Below are 20,419 nucleotides of genomic sequence, written 5' to 3' on the forward strand. Positions count from 1 at the left end.
GAAGAGTTGGAATTCAGAGTCCCTAACATGGGAATGTACCTCACAGACTTCCCCTTCTATGTTTTAGGCTGGTAACATGGAGAACTAGCTCCAAAAATAAGGATGAATTAGAAGGAGACTTGCCCATGGAATGAGTGCATACTAGTTTTTCAAATAATCTCAATCCCTGAAATTAGATATAAAGTAGAGTTCCCAGGTACCTGGGAAGAAAACAAAAACACATAAATCCTCTCCAGTAGAAAATATTATACAAGACTCCAAATTATTTCTAAAAACAATGCTTTAGAAACAATGTTATATATGAAATAAAAAATAAACATCTCAAGAAGAGATGAAACAAAATGAACAAGAACTAGGGAAGCGGATGTGGTTCAAGCTATTGGGCTCCTGTCTACCATATAGGAGGTCCAGGGTTTGAAACCCAGGGACTCCTGGTAAAGGCAAGCTGGCCCATATGGTGAGTTGCCCCATGCAAGGAGTACTGCCCTGCACAGGAGTGCTGGCCCATGTGGATTGCTGGCCCACGCAGAGAGCTGGTGCAGCAAAATGAAACAACAAAAATGAGACACAGAGGAGAGACAATAAGAGACACAGCAGACCAGGAGGCTGAGGTGTTACAAGGGAATGATCCTCTCTCTCTCACTCTGGACAGTCCTAGGATCAGTTCCCAGAACCACCTAATGAGAATACAAGCAGACACAGAAGAATGCACAGCAAATGGACACAGAGAGCAGACAATGGAGGGAGAGGGGTAGAAATAAATAAATCTTAAAAAAAAAAAAAAAACTAGTGGAAGAAAAAAACCAGAAACTGGCAAAATTCAAATATTGAAATTATCAGACCTATATTTAAAATGACTAAGCTAAATATGCATAAGAGTATTTAAAAATAAAAATGTACTTTAAAAAGATTGGGAATTTGACAGAGATAAAAAAAATTATTAAATCACAAAATTGAGGGGGTTTAGAAAAAAATTTTTAGAATTATAAAACACAATGGTCAAAATTAAAGTGAACTGGAATTACAGCAGATTCTCCACAGCTGAAGTAATAATAACTAAACTGGAACACACAGCATTAGTAAATATTTAGCAAGAAGCACAGAACAAACAAAGGATAGAAAATACAAAAGTAATATTGCTTTTAGCTAGAGGAAATATGTATGGTATTACAACTAACTTTTTAGTAAGTGTATGTTAATGTTTTGCTTATAAATTAACAAAACAAAAGACAAAATGATACTGGCTATATTAGAGATCAAACTTACCTATATAGAGAGAAGATTTGTGTGTGGACACAGAATCATCAATAAATGCTGTGCCCAGCGTATAGAGTGGAGTTCCTCCTGTTCCCAGCAAGAGTTGTCCCAAGATGAAGACATACAAGTAGTTAGAAAGTGAAGAAGTTGAAGAGGTACAATTGGTGCTATTCCTTGCTGTTAAGCAAGTATCTTTAAAAGAAAATACAATAAAATTATGAATTTACAGAAATTTACCTAATAATTTTAATATCCACCTTACAAATTATACTTTCCAGAAAATTCACTATAATTATGTTTAAGTTCACTACAATTATGTTTAAGCCATTTGGAAATGCATATATTACTAAAGAAAATTGATAAAATATGCTATGTCAGAATTTAAAAAATACAGAACAAAACTGAGAAGCATTATTATAGAATCAAAAGCAACAAATTTTCAGGTAAATGAATCTCAGTACAATTGAAGCAAGTGGTACCAAGAAAGGATAGTGTTTCGGATTAGGAACAAGAAAACTAGACTTCATTTTTTTTTTAAGACACCATACTGAATTTTTCAACCCACACCTAAACCACATATTAAAAGTGTACTTAAGATTATAAGATATTTTGGGCAAAATTATAATTCTCAATATTCACTACAAAGTAATAATACTTGTAAATTATATATATATATATATATTTTTACAACTCAAAACGTTTTATGAAATTTCTTTTTTGCAAGCAATCTCTGAGTCTATATGAATTTCTTTTGAATATCCTCAAAGGAAAAAATGGTTTTCTCTTAAGATTAGGACAAAACTTTTTAAAGCCATATTCAAAAAAAGATTGGGCATTATAGTAAAATCCATATTTTTTAAACTCATCTGCTAATACTAATGAACTGTTAAAAATAAGTTCCCACTTTGAACCTGGTATAGTACATAGGAATCTGCATTCTAACATCTGCCTCAGCTAATTCTATAATCAGGACCTTGATATCAGATTAAGATTTATTGTTTCCCAATGGCTGAGTTAAGCAAGGCCCCCAAACCAACATATGGAAATTATTTAATTGATATTTTTATTAATTGAAATAACAAAATTAAGTTCATGGCCATCAAATTTCCAGATGTCAATCTATGCACAAAAACATGTTTTTTAAATTTCAAATTTAAGATATATTCTCCAATATTGAATATAATTTGTTATAAGAGTTAATGAATATTTTGACAGGTAATATGTATTTATAATTGGGCTGGGTCTGTTTTATTTAAGTAATTTCTCTGGCCATAGCAGGCATTTGAATTGTAATTCCTGGTTTCAGTATTCACTTTCCTTAAAGTAATAGATTAGACTAACAACCTCTTATTATTTGATACATTGCAAAATTGAACATATCACAGTGGTTTCATCATGCTTGTTTAAATACATTTCAAATAGCACATAAGAATATCAAAAGACAAATAAAACTCTCCTTTATCTCTGTCTGTCTCCACTTTATCACCTTGTCAGTTTATTTTACAGTTTTTTAGACACTTCCTCACACCTCACACGTTGCATATCTTTTTTCATTTTTACACAAGTATGATCTTCCTAAATGTGATGGTTAAGTTCATGTGTCACCTTGGCCAGGTAATGGCATCCAGTTTCGTCAAGCAAGTAAGTACTGGCCTGATTGCTACCATGAGGGTATATTCTGAATTTAAGTCTACAGTAAGTTGATTGCATCTATGACTGATCTATGGTCAACTGAGGAGACTGCCTTCAACAATGAGAGAAATCTCACCCAAAAAGTTGAAGGCCTTAAAGAAGTAATGATTTAAGCAGTCAGAAGGGGCCTCCCCAGCCAGCTTCACCTGAGTAAGTCATTGAAAATCTTCATCAGGGTTCCCAGCTTGAGGCCTGCCCTATGAAATTTGGACTTGCCCATCACACAGTGGTGTGAGCCAATTCCAATAATAAATACCATAATAATTATATATATATTATATATATATATATATGCATCTATATCCTATAGGTTCTTTTTCCCTAGAGAACCCTAACTAATAAAGGGATATACTATCCTTATATTCAACAATGTCAGTATTCACTAATTATGTCATGGACATCTTTGATGTTGGCATTAAAATTGTATTTAAATAAATTTCTATAATTTATTTAACTAGTCTATGATATATATTTAATAAATTATATATAGTTAATATGTATATTTGGGAAGCAGACTTGGCCCAGTGGTTAGGGCGTCCGTCTACCACCCGGGAGGTCTGTGGTTCAAACCCCGGGCCTCCTTGACCCATGTGGAGCTGGCCCATGCACAGTGCTGATGTGCACAAGCAGTGCCCTGCCATGCAGGGGTGTCTCCGTGCAGGGGAGCCCCACATACAAGGAGTGTCTCTCCCGTAAGGAGAGACGCCCAGTGCAAAAGAAAGTGTAGCCTGCCCAGGAATGGCGCTGCACACACGGAGAGCTGACACAACAAGATGATGCAACAAAAAGAAACACATTCCCATGCCACTGACAACAACAGAAGCAGACAAAGAAGATGCAGCAAATAGATATAGAGAACAGACAACTGGGGTGGGAGGGAAAGGGAGAGAAATAAATAAATAAATCTTTTAAAAAAATGTATATTTAGATCATTTTGGTTATACCTATTACAATGCTATGATTAATATATTTGCAAATCTATCTCTGCACATTTGTGTGAGCATATTTGTAGGATAGTTTCCAAAAAGTGGAAATGCTTCATCAAAAGGTACAAATATTCGAAGAACCAGCAAGATGGCAGCAGAGTAAGGAGCTCCTAGAGTCAGTTAATGCTATAGGGCAGTTAGCAAACACCCAGAGCTCTCTGGAGCTAGCTGAAGCACCTGTTTGGGGGCTCCAGGAGGCCAGAAGAGCATCCTGCAACATCCTTAGGAGAGTGGAAGGAGAAGACTGCCCATCTGCAGAGAAGACTTGTAAGTAGAGTGCTCCACGCCACAGAGGCCAGTGCCCATCCTCCACTGGAGGCACAAGTCACCTCAGAGCTGATCCACGGCTGGAATTGAAAGCTCCACTTCCCCCAAATAGGGGAGGAAGAGACGGTTGGGCACCAATTTCAGCTATTGATGAGTAAATTCAGTGGGCTACAGTATAATCCTGAGAACAGCTAAAGTTTGAGCCTGTCCAAGACAGAAAGAGACCAGAAGCTGCTATCATAACTCCGTGCCAGGCACGAGGGGAAGATGAGTGGACTGAAAATCCCAGTGCTGATGGGGACCGGCTTCTTCCCATCCAGATCATATTGCAGGTCTAGCCTAGGCCCCAGTGCCAACTCCAGCAGGGAGGAAGTTGCGGGGACCTGTGCCAGCCTCTCTGGGAAATTACCAGCCAAGCCACGGAGGCCGGTGCCTATCCTACTCTGGTAGCACAAGCCACCCAAGGAGCTGCTCTGTGGCTGGAATTGGAAGCTCCATTTCCCAGAAAGAGGAGAGGAGGAGACGGTTGGCTGCTGGCTTCGGCTACTGATTGGTAGACTTGGCTGGCTAAGAGATAACCCTGGGAACAGCTGGGGTGTGAACCAGCCCAAGTCAGAAAGAGGCCAGTAGCCACCATTTTGACTCCAGCCCCAGTGTGAGCGGAAGCCTAGTTGAAACTCTCAGTGTTTGCAGGAACCAGTTTCTTTCACGCAGATCAGCCTGCAGCCCTAGCCTAGGCTTCAGCCCTGCCTCTGGCGGGGAGGAGGCTGAGGAGTCCTGCACCAGCCTATACAGGTAACTGCAGAGAACTCTGGTTGGAATAGACTGAAAATCAGAAGTCTACCAGGGCAACTGCGGTCATCTTGGACCTGCAGTGCAGATTGCTGCCCACACCTGCAGCTTCATCCCTGACCCAGGCTGGGGAGAAAGGGATGTGAAGCTTCATCAGCCTCTCTGGGTACTACAGTCTAGGCCTGCACTTGGATTATTCCACATAGCTGTGATTTGGTCCCTATGCCTGGAAAGGAGAAAATTGGAAGAAGATTCATTGTTCCCTGGCGCAATGAGAGCCGCTTGAGTATCCACAGCTTACAGCAGGAACTATATACTTGGCTTCTATTGCACAACCAGCAAGGGAGAAAGATCAAGAAGCCCTAAACTAAAAGAAAAACTGCACCCAGGATAAATACTCAAGTAAGCCAGATGCAAAGACACAAACAAAAAATTGCAATCCACACCAAGAAAGAGGAAGCTATGACCCAGTTAAAGGAAGAAGATAAACCTCCAGATGACATAAAGGAGTTAAGAAAACTAATTATAGATGTTCAAACATATCTCCTTAATAAATTCAATGAGATGGTTAAGGAGATTAAAGATATTAAGATGACATTGGATGAGGACAAAGAAGAATCTGAAAGCATATATAGAAAAATAGCAGATCTTATGGGAATGAAAGGTGCAATCAATGAAATTAAAAAAACATTGGAATCATATAATAGCAGATTGAGGAGGCAGAAGAAAGGATTGGTGAGCTTGAAGAAATAGCCTCTGAAAGTGAACATACAAAAGAACAGATGAAGAAATGAAAGAAAAAAATTGAACAAGGTTTCAGGAAACTAAATGACAGCAAAAGACATGCAAACACATGTCATGGGTCTCCCAGAAAAAAAAAAGGGAAAAGGGGCAGAAGAAATATTTGAAGAAATAACGGTAGAAAATATTCCAACCGTATTGAAGGACATAGATATCCATGTCCAATAAGCACAACGCACTCCCATCTGAAAAAATCCAAATAGACCAATTCCAAGGCACATATTCATCAGAATGTCAAAGGCCAAAGACAAAGAGAGAATTCTGAGAGCAGCAAGAGAAAAGCAATACATAACATATAAGGGATATCCAATAAGACTAAGTGCTGATTTCTCACTAGAAACTATGGAGGCAAGAAGACAGTGGTCTGATATATTTAAGATACTACAAGAGAAAAACTTCCAGCGAAGAATCTTATATCCAGCAAGACTGTCTTTCATAAATGAAGGTGAAATTAGAATATTTACAAATAAACAGAAACTGAGAGAATTTCTAAGCAAGAGACCAGATTTTCAGGAAATACTAAAGGGTGTGCTAGATCCTGAAAAGAAAAGACAGGAGAGAGGGGCCTGTAAGAGAGTCTAGAAATGAAGATTATATCAATAAAAGTAACTAAAAGTATCAAAAGAGTGATGAAAATAAAATATGACAAATAAAACTCAAATAGGAATAAACTTAACCAATTATGCAAAGCACTTATATTCAGAAAACTGCAATTCAATGTTAAAACAAATCAAAAAAGCCCTAAATAACTGGAAGAACATTCCATGCTCATGGACTAGAAGACTAAATATCATCAAGACATCAATTCTACTCAAATTGATATACAGATTTACTGCAATCCCGATAAAAATTCCATCAGCATTAAAGAAGAAATTGAAAACATGATCATTAAATCTATTTGGAAGTAAGGAGTCCTGAATAGCCAGAAATATCATAAAAAGTAAAAGTGAACCCTCATCTCCAGACTTTAAATCATAATACCTACTTATAGTGGTAAAAACAGCATGGTAGTGGGCTAAAGAAAGACGCAGTAGACCAATATCACCAAATTTATGGTTCAGAAACAGACCCTCACATGTATGGTCAAGTGATTTTTGACTAGCCTGTCAAAGTCACACAGCTCAGGCAGAACAATACCTTCAATGAAAGGTGCTAAAAGAATTGGACATCCATAGCTGAAAGAAGGAAAGAGGACCCCTATCTCACACCTTATCCAAAAATTAACTCAAAATGGATCAAAAAACAAAGATTAAAGCAAGAACCATAAAACTTCTAAAAGAAATTGTAGGACAATATCTTCAAGACTGGGTGGTAGATGGTGGATTCTTAAAGGAGATAAGAGAAGGACTGAGTGAACTACTGATGTTTAATGTATGTACGTTTTAATTAGCTTTACTGTAAAGGTATGGGAATATATGGAGTGGATGGTAACATATAGTAACAGCTAGTTTATAAATGGGGATATGACTGAAAATGGTAGTCTAGTTATGTAAATGCCAATTGACAGAATGCTAGAGAATAATCTAGGAAGTGGAGAGCACAGTAAACCAAGAGGTGGATGAGAATTGTGGTTGATGGTACAGATGCAAGAGTGTCCTTTGTGAGCTAGAACAAATGTATATCACTATTGCAGGGTGTTGGGAATGTGGAGAAGCATGGGAAAAAATATAGCTGGAGTGACCTATGGACTGTGATTAGTAGTAATAATATAATATTCTTGCATCTATGCAAAAGATGTACTGTGTTGATACTGAGGCAGTATGGAAAACGTGAGCCAAATGTACACTATGGACATGGAAACAATCAGATATTATCTTACCTATAGCAAATGTTCCACCTAAATGTGGTGTGTTGATGGAGGGGTGTTGTGTGGGGATTCTGCACATGTTCATGATTGTTTTATAAGTTTACAACTCTGTCATAAAAAAAATATATTTAAAAAATAATAATAGGGTGGATTAGGGGGAAAGCACACCAAATATAAGATAAGGACTATGATTAGTAGTAAGATTTTGACAATATTCTTTCATAAGTTGTAGCATACGTCTCATGACAATGCAAGATGTTGGTGGAGGGTTGATGTATGGGACCCCTGTATGATGTCATGCATTTTTGCTTTATAAATTCACAACTTTTACTATACACTTAATTGTTTATGTATGTTCATGTATAAATGATATAAAGATAATAATAGGATTGGATAGGGGAAAAATACTTTGTTTAGTAGTAATATTTTGACAATGCTCTTTAATTATTAGTTAAAAAGTTTTAAAAATAATGCAAGTTATTGGTGGTAGGGTAAGATGTTATATATTTTTGTTTGATGTTATATATGTTTGTTTTGTAAGTTCACAACTATTATATACTTATTGTTTATGTTTATGTATGAGTGATATATTTCAATAAATTTTTAAAAAAGTTAAACCAACAATAAAATCAAGGAATTCCCCCCCCCAAAAAGGCACACATATTTATTTTTTGATATTACCAAGCTTCCTTATCAAAAAGTTATACAATCCACAATGCAGCTAGACTTTTGCAATGAAAATAAATACTACCAATCTCATTGGCTATATATATATTTATATATACATACACACAAATACACACATTTTTTATTTCAATTTCTGTTATGCATGAAATTAAGCATTTTTCCATATATTTTTGGCTACTTGCATTTTTTTCTGTGAACTCTTTAAATTTATTTCATAGGTTCTGAATATGTCTTACTTAGAAAAGTCTTCCCCACTCCATGACTACATATAAATTAACTATGGTTTTATAGTAGCACTTTTATTACTTTATGTTTAATATATTGTAGTGGAAGAAGATAGGATCCAGCTTTTTTTTTTAATATTTATTTATTATTATTTTTTTTAATTACATTAAAAAAAATATATGAGGTCCCATTCAACCCCACCGCCCCCGCCCCCCACTCCCCCCACAGCAACACTCTCTCCCATCATCGTGATACATCCATTGCACCTGGTAAGTTCATCTCTGAGCATCACTGCACCCCATAGTCAATGGGCCACATCATAGCCCAGACTCTCTCACATTCCATCCAGTGGGCCCTGGGGGGATCTACAGTGTCCCGTAATTGTCCGTGAAGCACTATCCAGGACAACTCCACGTTCCGAAAACGGAGGAGGATCCAGCATTTTGTTGGAGTAACTCCAGATAGCATCTTTTGGAATAAACCCTCATTATATACTAAATTTCCTATGCGCAGGTCTATTTTGGGGTCCTCTGTTTTGTGGCACTGATCTTTATAGTCCTCTAGCACAAAAATCTTGTAATTACTTCAGCTGTCTAAGGTTTGAGGGCATCACTATCTCAACCTGGCTCTAACCCATTTTATAATACTGAGTGAGAACCTTTGTAACAGCAAACAGTTCACCTTATTTTGTCATTTTCCCCCAATTAACAATGTTCAGGATTTATTTACTCCAACACTTTATTCTCTGTGTATTATTTCCTTCTACTTCCTTTTCTTAGATTTGTTTAGTTGTTACAGCCACACTTTACCTTTGAATACATAATTTATTTTAATTATTCCTCATTTAACTCTTCACACACCAAAACTCAATTCTATGCTTTACATAAGAGACATACCTAAAACAAGCCTGAGAAAATCTGAATATAAAAGGATAGACTCAGTATATCAGAAAAGTGCAAACAAACCAAAATCAGGGATCTTGACCTTGATAACCAGATAAAGTATATTTCAGATGAAAAACTTAGAAACAAGCAGTGGTAAAATTTATACTTCACAAAAAGGATATTTAGTAATTAAAGTAAATCAAATGAGAACATCTGATTTCAGGGCTAACATTTAAAGAGCTTAGAAGTCATCACTCATTAGTTTGTTCAGCTGAACAAACTGAAAATTAACAATGTTTCCTGGACTCATCAGAGAAATTAGGTGGTGGTAAGGCAAACTGCCACCCAAAACTCAGGAAGGACAGAGTGAATCTAGAGAATTAAAGAGGAAATTTGCTTACTGGTAATTCTAATGAATTGCTGAACATTGATATGGATTAGTATGAAAGTGAAAATCTCTTGGGAGTTCACAATCTTGGGGACATCCCCACTTTCATGGATTTTACCTCCAGAATCCATGAAGAGCTGAGAAAGATCCTCTCGAGCTCTGGCTGGGGAGGGGAAAAAAGAATAACCATTGTGAAATAGGCCAAAGCATTCCCCATTACATAGACTTTTTCTCCAGGAAGGAAACCTTTACCAGAGCCTTTACCTACCTGTAAGGGAGGTGTTTCTACCACTGGAGTACCATCTAGCTTTTCACCTCACTTAAGGGGGTTGGGAACAAAAGCTAAGAAATATTCATGAAGATCACAGCCCAGGGACACAGGTCCACTAAAGACTGAGATTTAGTCATAACATTATAGAACACTTCCCCTCTCCATCACCTTACCACCATGCTAACAGGATTAATGTATAACAATAGATTAGAATTGAAAGAATTGCAAGATATTTATTCTATAAGAGGAAGATTTCTCAGAAAGCCCAAAATTCAACAGGGAAAACAAAAAGGACACTAGAGGCAAGTATAATCACGGCAAACGTTAAATACAGTTCAACCCTTAGGCATATAAATACAAATCTCACACTAAATGACTATTTACCAAATTTTCTTAAGAATACATCAATTATCCTAATATCATCTTCAGCACTGAATATAAAATTACAAGGCATACTAAAAGAAAAAAATTTGAAGAGATAAAAGAGGCATCAGAATCAGGTTCAGATATGACACAGATTTTAGAGTTATCAGACAAAGAATAAAAATAACTATGATATGTTAAGGGCTCTAAAGGAAAAAAGCAGACACATGCCAGAACAAATAGGTAACATAAGCAGAGAGATGGAATTTCAAACAATTAAAAGGAAATGCTAGAAATCAAATATACTTAGAGAAATGAAGAATTCCTGTGGTGGGATTATCAATAGACTGTACACAGTCAGGGAAATAATCAGTGTTCTTGAAGATATGTCAATAGAAACTTCCCAAACTGAAAAGCATAGAGAAAAAAGAATGTTAAAAATAGCACACATCCACAGACAGAGGGTCAATTTCAAAAAGTCTAATATATGCATAATTGGAATAGCAGAATGAGAAGAGAAAGGAGCAGAATTGTTTGAAAGTAATATTGGCCAAGAATTATCAAAAGTTAATTATGGCTACCAAATGACATGTCCAGGAATGTCAGAGAACCCCAAGCAAGAACAAATACAAAAAAAAAAGTAAAGTTGTAAAAAATGATATATTGTGCTAACACTATTGAAAGAAGGCTGGAGTAGCTACATTAATTTCAAAAGATAAAGAGGGCCATTATATTAGGATAATAGGGCTAATTCTCCACGATAACATAAAAGCCTAAATGTGTACAGAAATAACAACAGAACATCAAAATATGCAAGGCAAAGCTGATAGAACAGCAAGGAGAATAGGCAAATCGACTCTTATAGTTGGAGACTTCAACAACCCTCTTTCAGAAGTTGATAGCTAAGGCAGGCAGGAAATCTGAGCTGAACAGCACCATCAACAGGATCTGCTTGACATTGATAGAATATTTCATCCAATTACAGCAGAATTTGCATTCTTCTCAAGCTTGCTTTGACATTCATTTAGAATAGACCACACTCTGAGCTATAATATACCTTAACAAATTTAAAATAATAGGAACACATACAGAGTATGTTCTTAGATAACAATAGAATTAAACTAGAAATCAATTACAGATAGAAATCACCCAAATACTTGGAGACTTAAAAATTTTAAAAACCACTTGTAAATAACACATGGAACAAAGAAGTCTTGAGAGAGACTGAAAACAATATTTAAACTACATGAAAAAGAAAACCATCAAAATTTGGAAGATGCAGTAAAAGCAGCATTAAAGGCTTTTGCTGAAAAAAGAACTTAAATGTTCATCTGCCATTTAAGTCCTGAATCCCAGGAGAGATGCGGCCAATTCCTATTCTCCAGTTCTTCAGACTTGCCCTGGACAACTGACAAAACGATGGTGATAGACAAGTCCCATCTCCCCCAAAACAAGGAGTACCTATGACTGTAAGCAAAACAATTATTTCCATCTGCCCCATTATATCTAAGTCCCCTTTTAGCCTGAACAAGTAAGAGCAGACATCATCCCAAATCTCTCAAGACTGAGAAGTAAACAAACATGAGGAGGAAGCATAAACGCGGACCAAAGTAGATTTATTGTTACTATAGTTATTATCTTGTCTTAATGGAAGAAATTATAACATTGATATAAAGATAGTGATTGCCAGGGGTTCAGAAAGGAGGGGGAGAGATGAATAGGTGGAACATAGAGCATTTTTATGGCAATGAAATTATTCAGTCTGGTAATGCAATGATGGACACCTGACATTATACATTTAGCAAAGCCTATAAAACTGTATAGCATAAAGTGAGAACTGTAATGTAAACAATAGACTTTGGTTAGCAGCAATGCTTCAATATTGGCTCATCAATGTAACTAATATATCACATTAAAATAAGATGTTAATAATAGGGAAAACTATGTGTCTGGGTATGTGTGGCAGGAGAGGGGGTTATTTGGGAATTCCCTACACTTTTGGTGTAATTTTTCTATAAATCTAAAATGTCTCTAAAATTAAAATTTATTATTATAAAAAAGAAGAAATATATAAAATCAATAACCTAAGCCTCTACTTAAGAAAACTAGAGAAATTAAGAATTTAAGCCTAATGCAAGCTGAACAAAAACAGTAAAAATTAAGTAGAAATCTGTGATATTGAAATCAATGCTGCCAAAAGCTGGTTCTTTGAAAAGAATTAATAAAATTAATAGAATTCTAACCAGACTAACCAAGAATAAAAAAAAGAAGATGTAAATTGGTATTATCAGAAATTAAAGGGGGTCATTACTACTAATCCTATAGACATTAAAAGAATGATAAAGTAATACTATGAACAACTCTATGCCCACAAAACTGGTAACTTAGATAAAATGAACCAATTCCTTGAAAGACACAAATTTGAAAGGAGAAAAAGACAATCTTAACAGGCCATACCTATTAAAGAAATTCAATCAATAATTAATAACCTTTCAAGAAAGAAAGCATCAGACCCAGATGATTTCACAGATGAATCTCTCAAATATTTAAGAAATGATACCAATTGTACATAAACTTTTCCAGAAAACAGAAGCAGAAGCAGTATTTCCTAACTCATTCTATGAGGCCAGAAATGCCAATACCAAAACCAGATAAAGACATTACACAAAAGGAAAGAGACTAATAACCCAGAGACCATGAACACACACACAAAAATCTTCAACAAAATTATCACATCCAGCGATGTAATAGAAAGAAATATACTATGACCAATGGTGTTTATTTCAGGTATACACAGCTGGTTTAACATTTGAAAATCAATTAATGTAATCCATCATGTCAACAAGCTAAAAAAGAAAAATCATGAATATTTCGATTGATGCAGAAAAAGCATTTGACAAAATCCAACACCTATTCATGATAAAAATTCTCAGCAAACTAGGAATAGAAGGAAACTTCCTCATGGTAAGAATACATGGAAACCTCCTCAAATTGATAAAGAACATCTACAAAAAATCTACAGTTATTATACTTACTGGTGAGAAACTGAATGGTTTTCCCCTAAGATCAGGAAAAAGTCAAAGATGTCCTCTCCCACCACTCCTATTCAACATCATTCTGGGAATCCTAGCCAGTGAATAAGAAGAGAAAAGGAAATAAAAGTTATACAGTTTGGGAAGGAGGAAATAAAAATATCTTTGTTTGCAGATGACATGATTGTTATATAAAAAAAAATCCTAAATGTCGACCAAAAAAAACTGGAATAAGTGAGTATAGAAAAGTTGCAAAATAAAATGTTAAGCTACAAAAGTCAACTACTTTCCTATACCAGCAAACAATTGGAATTTGAAATAAAAATAGTAATTCCTTTAACAATAGCACCAAAAACATTTAATAATTAGGTATAAATCTAACAAAATATGTACAGGACCTATATGCAGAAAACTACAAAATTCTGACAAAAGAAATCAAGGAATATCCAAATAAATTGAGAGATATGAATCAGAAGACTCAATATTATTAAGATGTCGATTCTTCCCAATTCTACATAATCCCAATCAAAATCCAAGCCAGTTATTTTGTAAACATCAATAAACTGATAGCAAAGTTCATATGGAAAGGAAAAAGACTGAGAATAGCCAACATAACACTGACGAAGAACAGAACTGGAGGAATCACACTACCCAATTCCAAGACTCATTGTAAAACTACAGTAATCAGGACAGTGCGATATTGGTGAAAGAATAGGCATATAGATCAATGCAGAAGAAGAGAATCCAGATACAGACTCGCACACAAAAACGGTCAACTGATTCATGACAAAGGCAATTCAATGGAGAAAGGATATCTTTTCAGCCAATGATTCTAGAAATATTGGGTGTCCATACATAAAAACAGCAACAAAAACCTAAGTGCAGACTTTACATATTAGAAAATAACTCAAAATGTATCATTGGATTAACATCTGGCATGACAATGTGAGGAGCTCTGCTGACCCACTCCCCAGTGAAACCAGAGAAAATTATTTTTTAACTATTTAAAAAGCCATTGTCCTAAGGGCAAACAGCAAATGAAGAGACATCAATTCAAGAAAAATCTATGAATATTTGGTAAGAAAGGTGAGAGCCTGTGGTATTTGAACCAAGACAGCTCCCTCCCTCCCCCTTCCTATTCAGCAGAGACTCCACTCAAGATTGCCGCAGCCCAAAACACAGGACTCTCTTTTCCTCCAGCTCCCAATCAGACAGCTGTCTTCCTGGGAAGACAGTGTTTCTCATCCTACCCCAGCCTGCCTGTTACTGAGATTAAATCCTGGGCAAATACTATCAAGAGGTGAGGTCTGAGAGCTCCCTTCTTCCACACAATCTCTGCTCATGGAATGAAGGCTATCCTTGTTCTTAGTGGGCTGAGAATACTGGATCCCCAATAGCATTTCCCTAGCTCATAAGGCAGGCAAACTGAGAGGAGGCTCAGGTATTCCTTTCCTCCACTGAGCCCTCAGCTTCTAGAGTGGGGCTATCACTCAGAGAGAAGCTCATCATTGTCCCCACCCAATCTCCATAGCCCAGCCTCAGAGACATTGCCTGGGAGAAAAAGCAGGCCACAAAACAGATAGTTCCTGTCTCTACCTAAAGAGACTGGTATCATTTGCAACAGCATGCAGCTGTTTAAACCTAAGACTGCTCTCGAAAACAGTGGAGGTTGTGCAGGGAATTGGGCAGAGATTCATGGATGTCGTGAAGACATAGCCTAGAGTACAGGTCAACCAGTTTGAAGGAGGGAACTAGGGAATAAGACAGCCTGTAAGAGTTCTCTTGGAGTCAGAACAGATATCAAATGCTGACCTCAGACACTATAAATTGAAGGAGCCACAATTTGATTGAATTAGGAATAGAGGAATTTATGTCCCAAGGCATTGTTGGAAGCAATACAGCAATTGGCAGGCAATTAGTAGAGTTTAACAGCTAGGTATGGTCAGGGAGATAGAGAGAGCCCCACCAATACAATTCTTATCCCAGGGTGACTGTGGGCATACCCAAATCAGTGCCGACCTGAGAAACAACATCAGACACTTAATACTGTGGGGGAAAAACAGACTTCATTAAAGTAATCCAGCTTGTCAATAAACAAACATACAAGTAAATAATAATAAGTAAATAATAATAACAAGCTCTGGAGTAGGGAGACCAATATCCAAAGCTGCTACAATATATTACCTAAAATACCCAATTTCCAACAACAACAACAAAAAATAGAAGACATGCAAAGAAAAAGGAAAGTATATAACCAGTAAAAAAAAAAAAATCAGGCAAAAGAAACTGCCTGTTAGAGTGACTAGGTATCATATTTAATAGAAAAAGATTCCAAAGTATCATTTTAAATATGGTTCACAAAACTAAAGGAGGGGAAGTGAACGTAGCTTAAGTGGTTTGAGCACCTGCTTGCCATGTATGTGGTCCTGGGTTTGACCCTCAGTACCTCCTAAAAAACCACAATGACAACAAAAAAGAACTAATGGAAAGCTTGAGACTTGAAGGACAATAAGGATTCTCTGAGTTATTGTTAGCTTTGAAGATGGAGGGGATCATGTGTCAAGGAATATGAGGAATTTCTGGAAGCCAAGAGCAGCCTCCAACAGATTGTCCACAAGTTAACACAGACTTCTGTGCTAGAATCCAAGGGATTGAATTCTTCCAACAGCCTGAATGAGCTTAGAAAAGGATTCCTCCCCAGAGCTCAGATGAGAAGGCAGCCAACCATCACCTAGAGTTTAAGACTCAGAGTCACAAACCCAGCTGAGCAATGCCATTGCTTTACCCAAGGACAAGGTGAGATAATAGTTTTGTGTTGTTCCAAGCCACTAGATTGGTGGTAATATGTTACAGAGCAATAGAAAACAATAAGGAAAACTAATAAAAACATCTTATAAAAAGCTTGCCATGGAATAATCCACCTCATTCAGAAGTGAATAATTACCAAAAAGGAATGTAAACGACATGACAGAACATGCTCTAGAAAAATGTTGCTATAAGGTAGATTTAAAATTACCATACTTTGGAAAAAGTAACTAAAACAATGGATAAACAATATGTGGTATAGATACAAAGTGGAATATTATTTGATTGTAAAAAGGAATAGTTTTAATATATATGAGAACATAGATGAAAACTTAAAATATCAGAAGGAATACATGCAAAGGAAAACAAGTCAGATAGAGCAGTAAATATGCAATATATATAGTATATATGCAGTGAAAGATAAAAAGGAAGGAATGAAAGAAAGGAGGGAAGAGGAAAGAAGGAAAATAAGAAGAGAGGGAGGAAAGGAAGAAGGAAGAACATGTGACGCGAGAACTAAATCCAAACATATAGCACATGAATAAATTTAAGAGATAAATACAACTATTTAAAAGGCAATGCAGGGAAATGGCTGTGACTCAATCAGTTGGGCTCCCATCTGTCATATGGGAGGCCCTGGGTTCGCGTTCCAGGGCCTCCTCGTGAAGGCAGGCTGGCCTGCACGTTGCAGAGAGCGGCCGGCCAGAGCGCCACTGGCCTGCAAGCGCCACGGAGAACCAACTCAGCAAGATGACACAATAAAAAAGGGCAACAAATAAAAACACAGAAGAGTGTGCAGTGAATGGTTACAGAAAGTAGACAACAAGCAAGCCACAAAACGGGGGGAATGAATAAAAATTTTAAAAAAGGAAATGCACATTGATTGGATAAGAAACAAAATATTAAATACAGATCTTCCTGATCATGCTTCCATAAAGCCATTAGAATGATTTATAAGTGAAACACTTTATTGTAACACAGCCTGATAGCATTTAAAATATTTTAGAAATCGTGGGGAACAGATATGGCTCAAGCAGTTGAGCGCCTTCTTCCCACATGGGAGGTCCCAAGTTTGGTTCCCCATGTATCCTAAAAACAAAAAAATCAAACAAGTAAACAGATGAAATAACCAATTCAGGGTTGCTGATGTGGTTCAGTGGTTGAGTGCTGGCTTCCCACATATGAGTTTCAGGGTTCAATCCCTGGTCCTGGAACCTTACACACATACACAAAAGAAATCATATATATATTCTAATGACACCTCACTTTATTCCCCACCATATCACATAGAAAAGTCAAGTGATATTATAGAGGAAAAAAAAAAAAAACTACAGGTTTGAGGGATGTGGAGTATCTTAAGCTCTTTCTGTTCTATCATACAAAGCCAGAAAACTTTGGATCAAACATCACTCTGTGACTAGTAACTTTAAGTAGGTTACATTCACCTTCCTGGATTTTTAGTTCCTCATCAGTATATAATTGTACAGTTATTATGAGAATTGAATAATAAAACTTTATAGCACTTCACATTGTACCTGGACTTGGTAACTACTCAAACTGTAATTGTTACTATTCTTTTTGCAAATATTAATATAAAAGTCTTTTGATTAAAGAGTGACTACAGTACTTAAAAATCTCTGACTTGTAAATATTAGATTCCATAAACTTTTCAATTAAAAAAAAAAGATGTACATATCCATTGCATGTGAAGCATATCTCTACTTAGCAATTTGAAAAATATTTTCACTTTAGAGTATACAATTTTCAATATTCACTAAAATTCCTTGGCATTCAGAGATGCCACGGGCACATGAAGACAGGCTACCATTATAAGCAAATATAAAACAATTTATTAAGTTTCAGGTGTCCTAATACTGTTTTATAAAATAGCTATATTTACCCATTCTGTAAATTGTGCAGGATGGTTATTGGATAAAGGATTTCGGTTTCTAACAGAAAATTTTAAAAATGTTTGCCAAAATACTTTCAACATGTAATTTGATAATTTACCACAAGAGGGAGTGCCTACCTTGTTTTCGAACATAGAAAGTAGCACGTTGCCAATAAAAATAAGGATTAGAACTTCACTTAAAGGAGAGATCAGGGGCTGGCCAGGCCTGTCCCCTAATACTTGAGGCAAGAGGACAACAAGAAACCTGCAAGCCAAAATATTTTAGAAGTTAAATATGAAGCTTAGCCCAACCTTTGTTCCCACTCAGAGGCAGCTTGTCCTCCAGGCCTTTGCCCTCAGGACCTCCTAGAGTCTAAAAGGGACAATATTTTCTTAAGTGCCTGTCCTGCTTCCAGCAAGCCAAATAGCAACAAAAACCTCCAGGGGCAGGGCAGGATGGAAGCTGCAGTTGGGGATGAGGTTCCATTCACCCAGACACACTTTTCAGTCAGGATTTCCAGGAGGTTCTATGCATCTCCCAAAAGTGCTCAGCTATGCCTCTTACACAGAGAGGAATGAAGCTCAGTTTCCTGGGGGATCCAGTCTCCCTAGTGATCTATACCAGGCATTTGGGGTAGCCACCTTTTAACAAAAGCACCTTCTTTCTCCCTTCTCATGGAGTGGCAGCAATCTGTCTTCCGTAGCCCCAGCACCCCCCACCTCGCACCCAATCCCATAGTTACTCCCGAAAAGGAGAAAGCTTCTCCTTTTGTTTAAAGTTCACCTTCTCTAAATTTAGCCAGCATCTTTTGGCCTGGGGAATTTAACTCATTCTTGCATCCCTCTCCTATAATCCCTGTTAATTTATCCAGTTGCTAATCTTTCAAAAAACTTTCTTACAAAACTTTAAAAACTATCTTTGCATTTCAATGTCCAATATGGGTCCCACTTAGCACATGACTCAGGGCAGGTCGCCTCTTGCCCAGGCGGCAAGAGAAATATTCTTCCTGAAGTTGAGCAGGTACACTCTTAAGTCCAAATCTATATCCCTTGCCTGAAACAACTGAAAAAGGAACAGGAGATAAGCCACGTGGCAGCTTTGGGCTACTCTGGTTCATAAAAATGGGGGGTGGCAAGAATCTTGCAGACAAGTCAAATTTGCAGGAAGCATTCTTTGCTCTTCGCTCTTTGCAGGAACAGAAGAGAGCCTTTCCCTGTGCAATCTATCTACCTGGAATGCTCACCTCCTATGGGAATTTCACTGATTCAATGAAGTGATTATAAAAAGGAGCTACCACAGCATCTATACAGAGAGTATAAGAAAAAAAAGCAAGATAACTTTATTAATAGTTAAAACACTGACCACAAAAACATTTTCATGGAGCAGATAAAAAATGTGAATACGTATTTCACAATGAAATGTGAAATGACCTATCTATGTGTGAAGAAATATTTACTTGAAGGAAAACAGCAAAGCAGAAATGAAATAATTTTTAAAAAGAGATAGGGAGATACAGACATAGGAGATAAAACAAGCTGGCAGAACTCAGGAAACAAGGAAAAGGAAAAGGTTAAAACAAAAATCTAGATAAAATTTAAAGGGGCACAAGAATGAATAGAGGGAAGCGGATGTGGCTCAACTGATAGAACATCCACCTACCATATCAGGGTTCAAACCCAGGGCCTCCTGGCTGGTATGGTGAGCTGGCCCATGCACAGTTCTGCCATGCACAAAGAGTGCCATGCCACGCAGGGGTGTCCCTGCATAGGGGAACTCCACACACAAGAAGTGTGCCCTGCAAGGAGAGATGCCCCATGCAAAAAAAGAACAACCCACACAGGATTGGCACTATACACATGGAGAGTTGACACAGCAAGATGACGCAACAAAATGAGACACAGATTCCTGATGCCGCAGAGAATGCAAGCAGACACACAGCAAATGGACACAGAGAGCAGACAATGGGGATTGGGGAGGGAAAGGAAGGAAAATAAATAAAATAAATCTTTAAAAAAAAAAAAGAGTGAATAGACTGAGAAAATACAACAGAAAAAATGGTAACTCTAGAAGATAGCCAAAGAGATCAAATGTATGCATAATTGAAGTACGAGGTGGGGGGGAATAATGGGACAAAACACATTTAAAGATATAATTTTAGAAAATATCTCTAAAATTTTTTTTAAAGTGAAAATTTATATACTTCAGTCTGGGTACCAGGGAAACCTGACATGAACAGTTGCTTAGAAGGGACTTCAAAGACATCTGAATAC

General features: G+C 36.8%; 1 protein-coding gene across 2 annotated transcripts in view; it reads right to left on the reverse strand.

Annotated features, from left to right (window-relative positions):
• The window catches only part of SLCO4C1 (solute carrier organic anion transporter family member 4C1), a 64,409-nt gene that overhangs the window by 26,801 nt on the left and 17,189 nt on the right, over nt 1–20,419 (reverse strand). For both annotated transcript variants that reach the window (XM_058276663.2, XM_058276660.2), the window contains exon 3: nt 1,267–1,449. In XM_058276663.2, coding sequence (XP_058132646.1) covers nt 1,267–1,449 — 183 coding nt within the window. The remainder of the gene's footprint in view (nt 1–1,266; nt 1,450–20,419) is intronic.

Source organism: Dasypus novemcinctus, chromosome 2, assembly GCF_030445035.2.
Source record: "Dasypus novemcinctus isolate mDasNov1 chromosome 2, mDasNov1.1.hap2, whole genome shotgun sequence".
Taxonomy (NCBI): domain Eukaryota; kingdom Metazoa; phylum Chordata; class Mammalia; order Cingulata; family Dasypodidae; genus Dasypus; species Dasypus novemcinctus.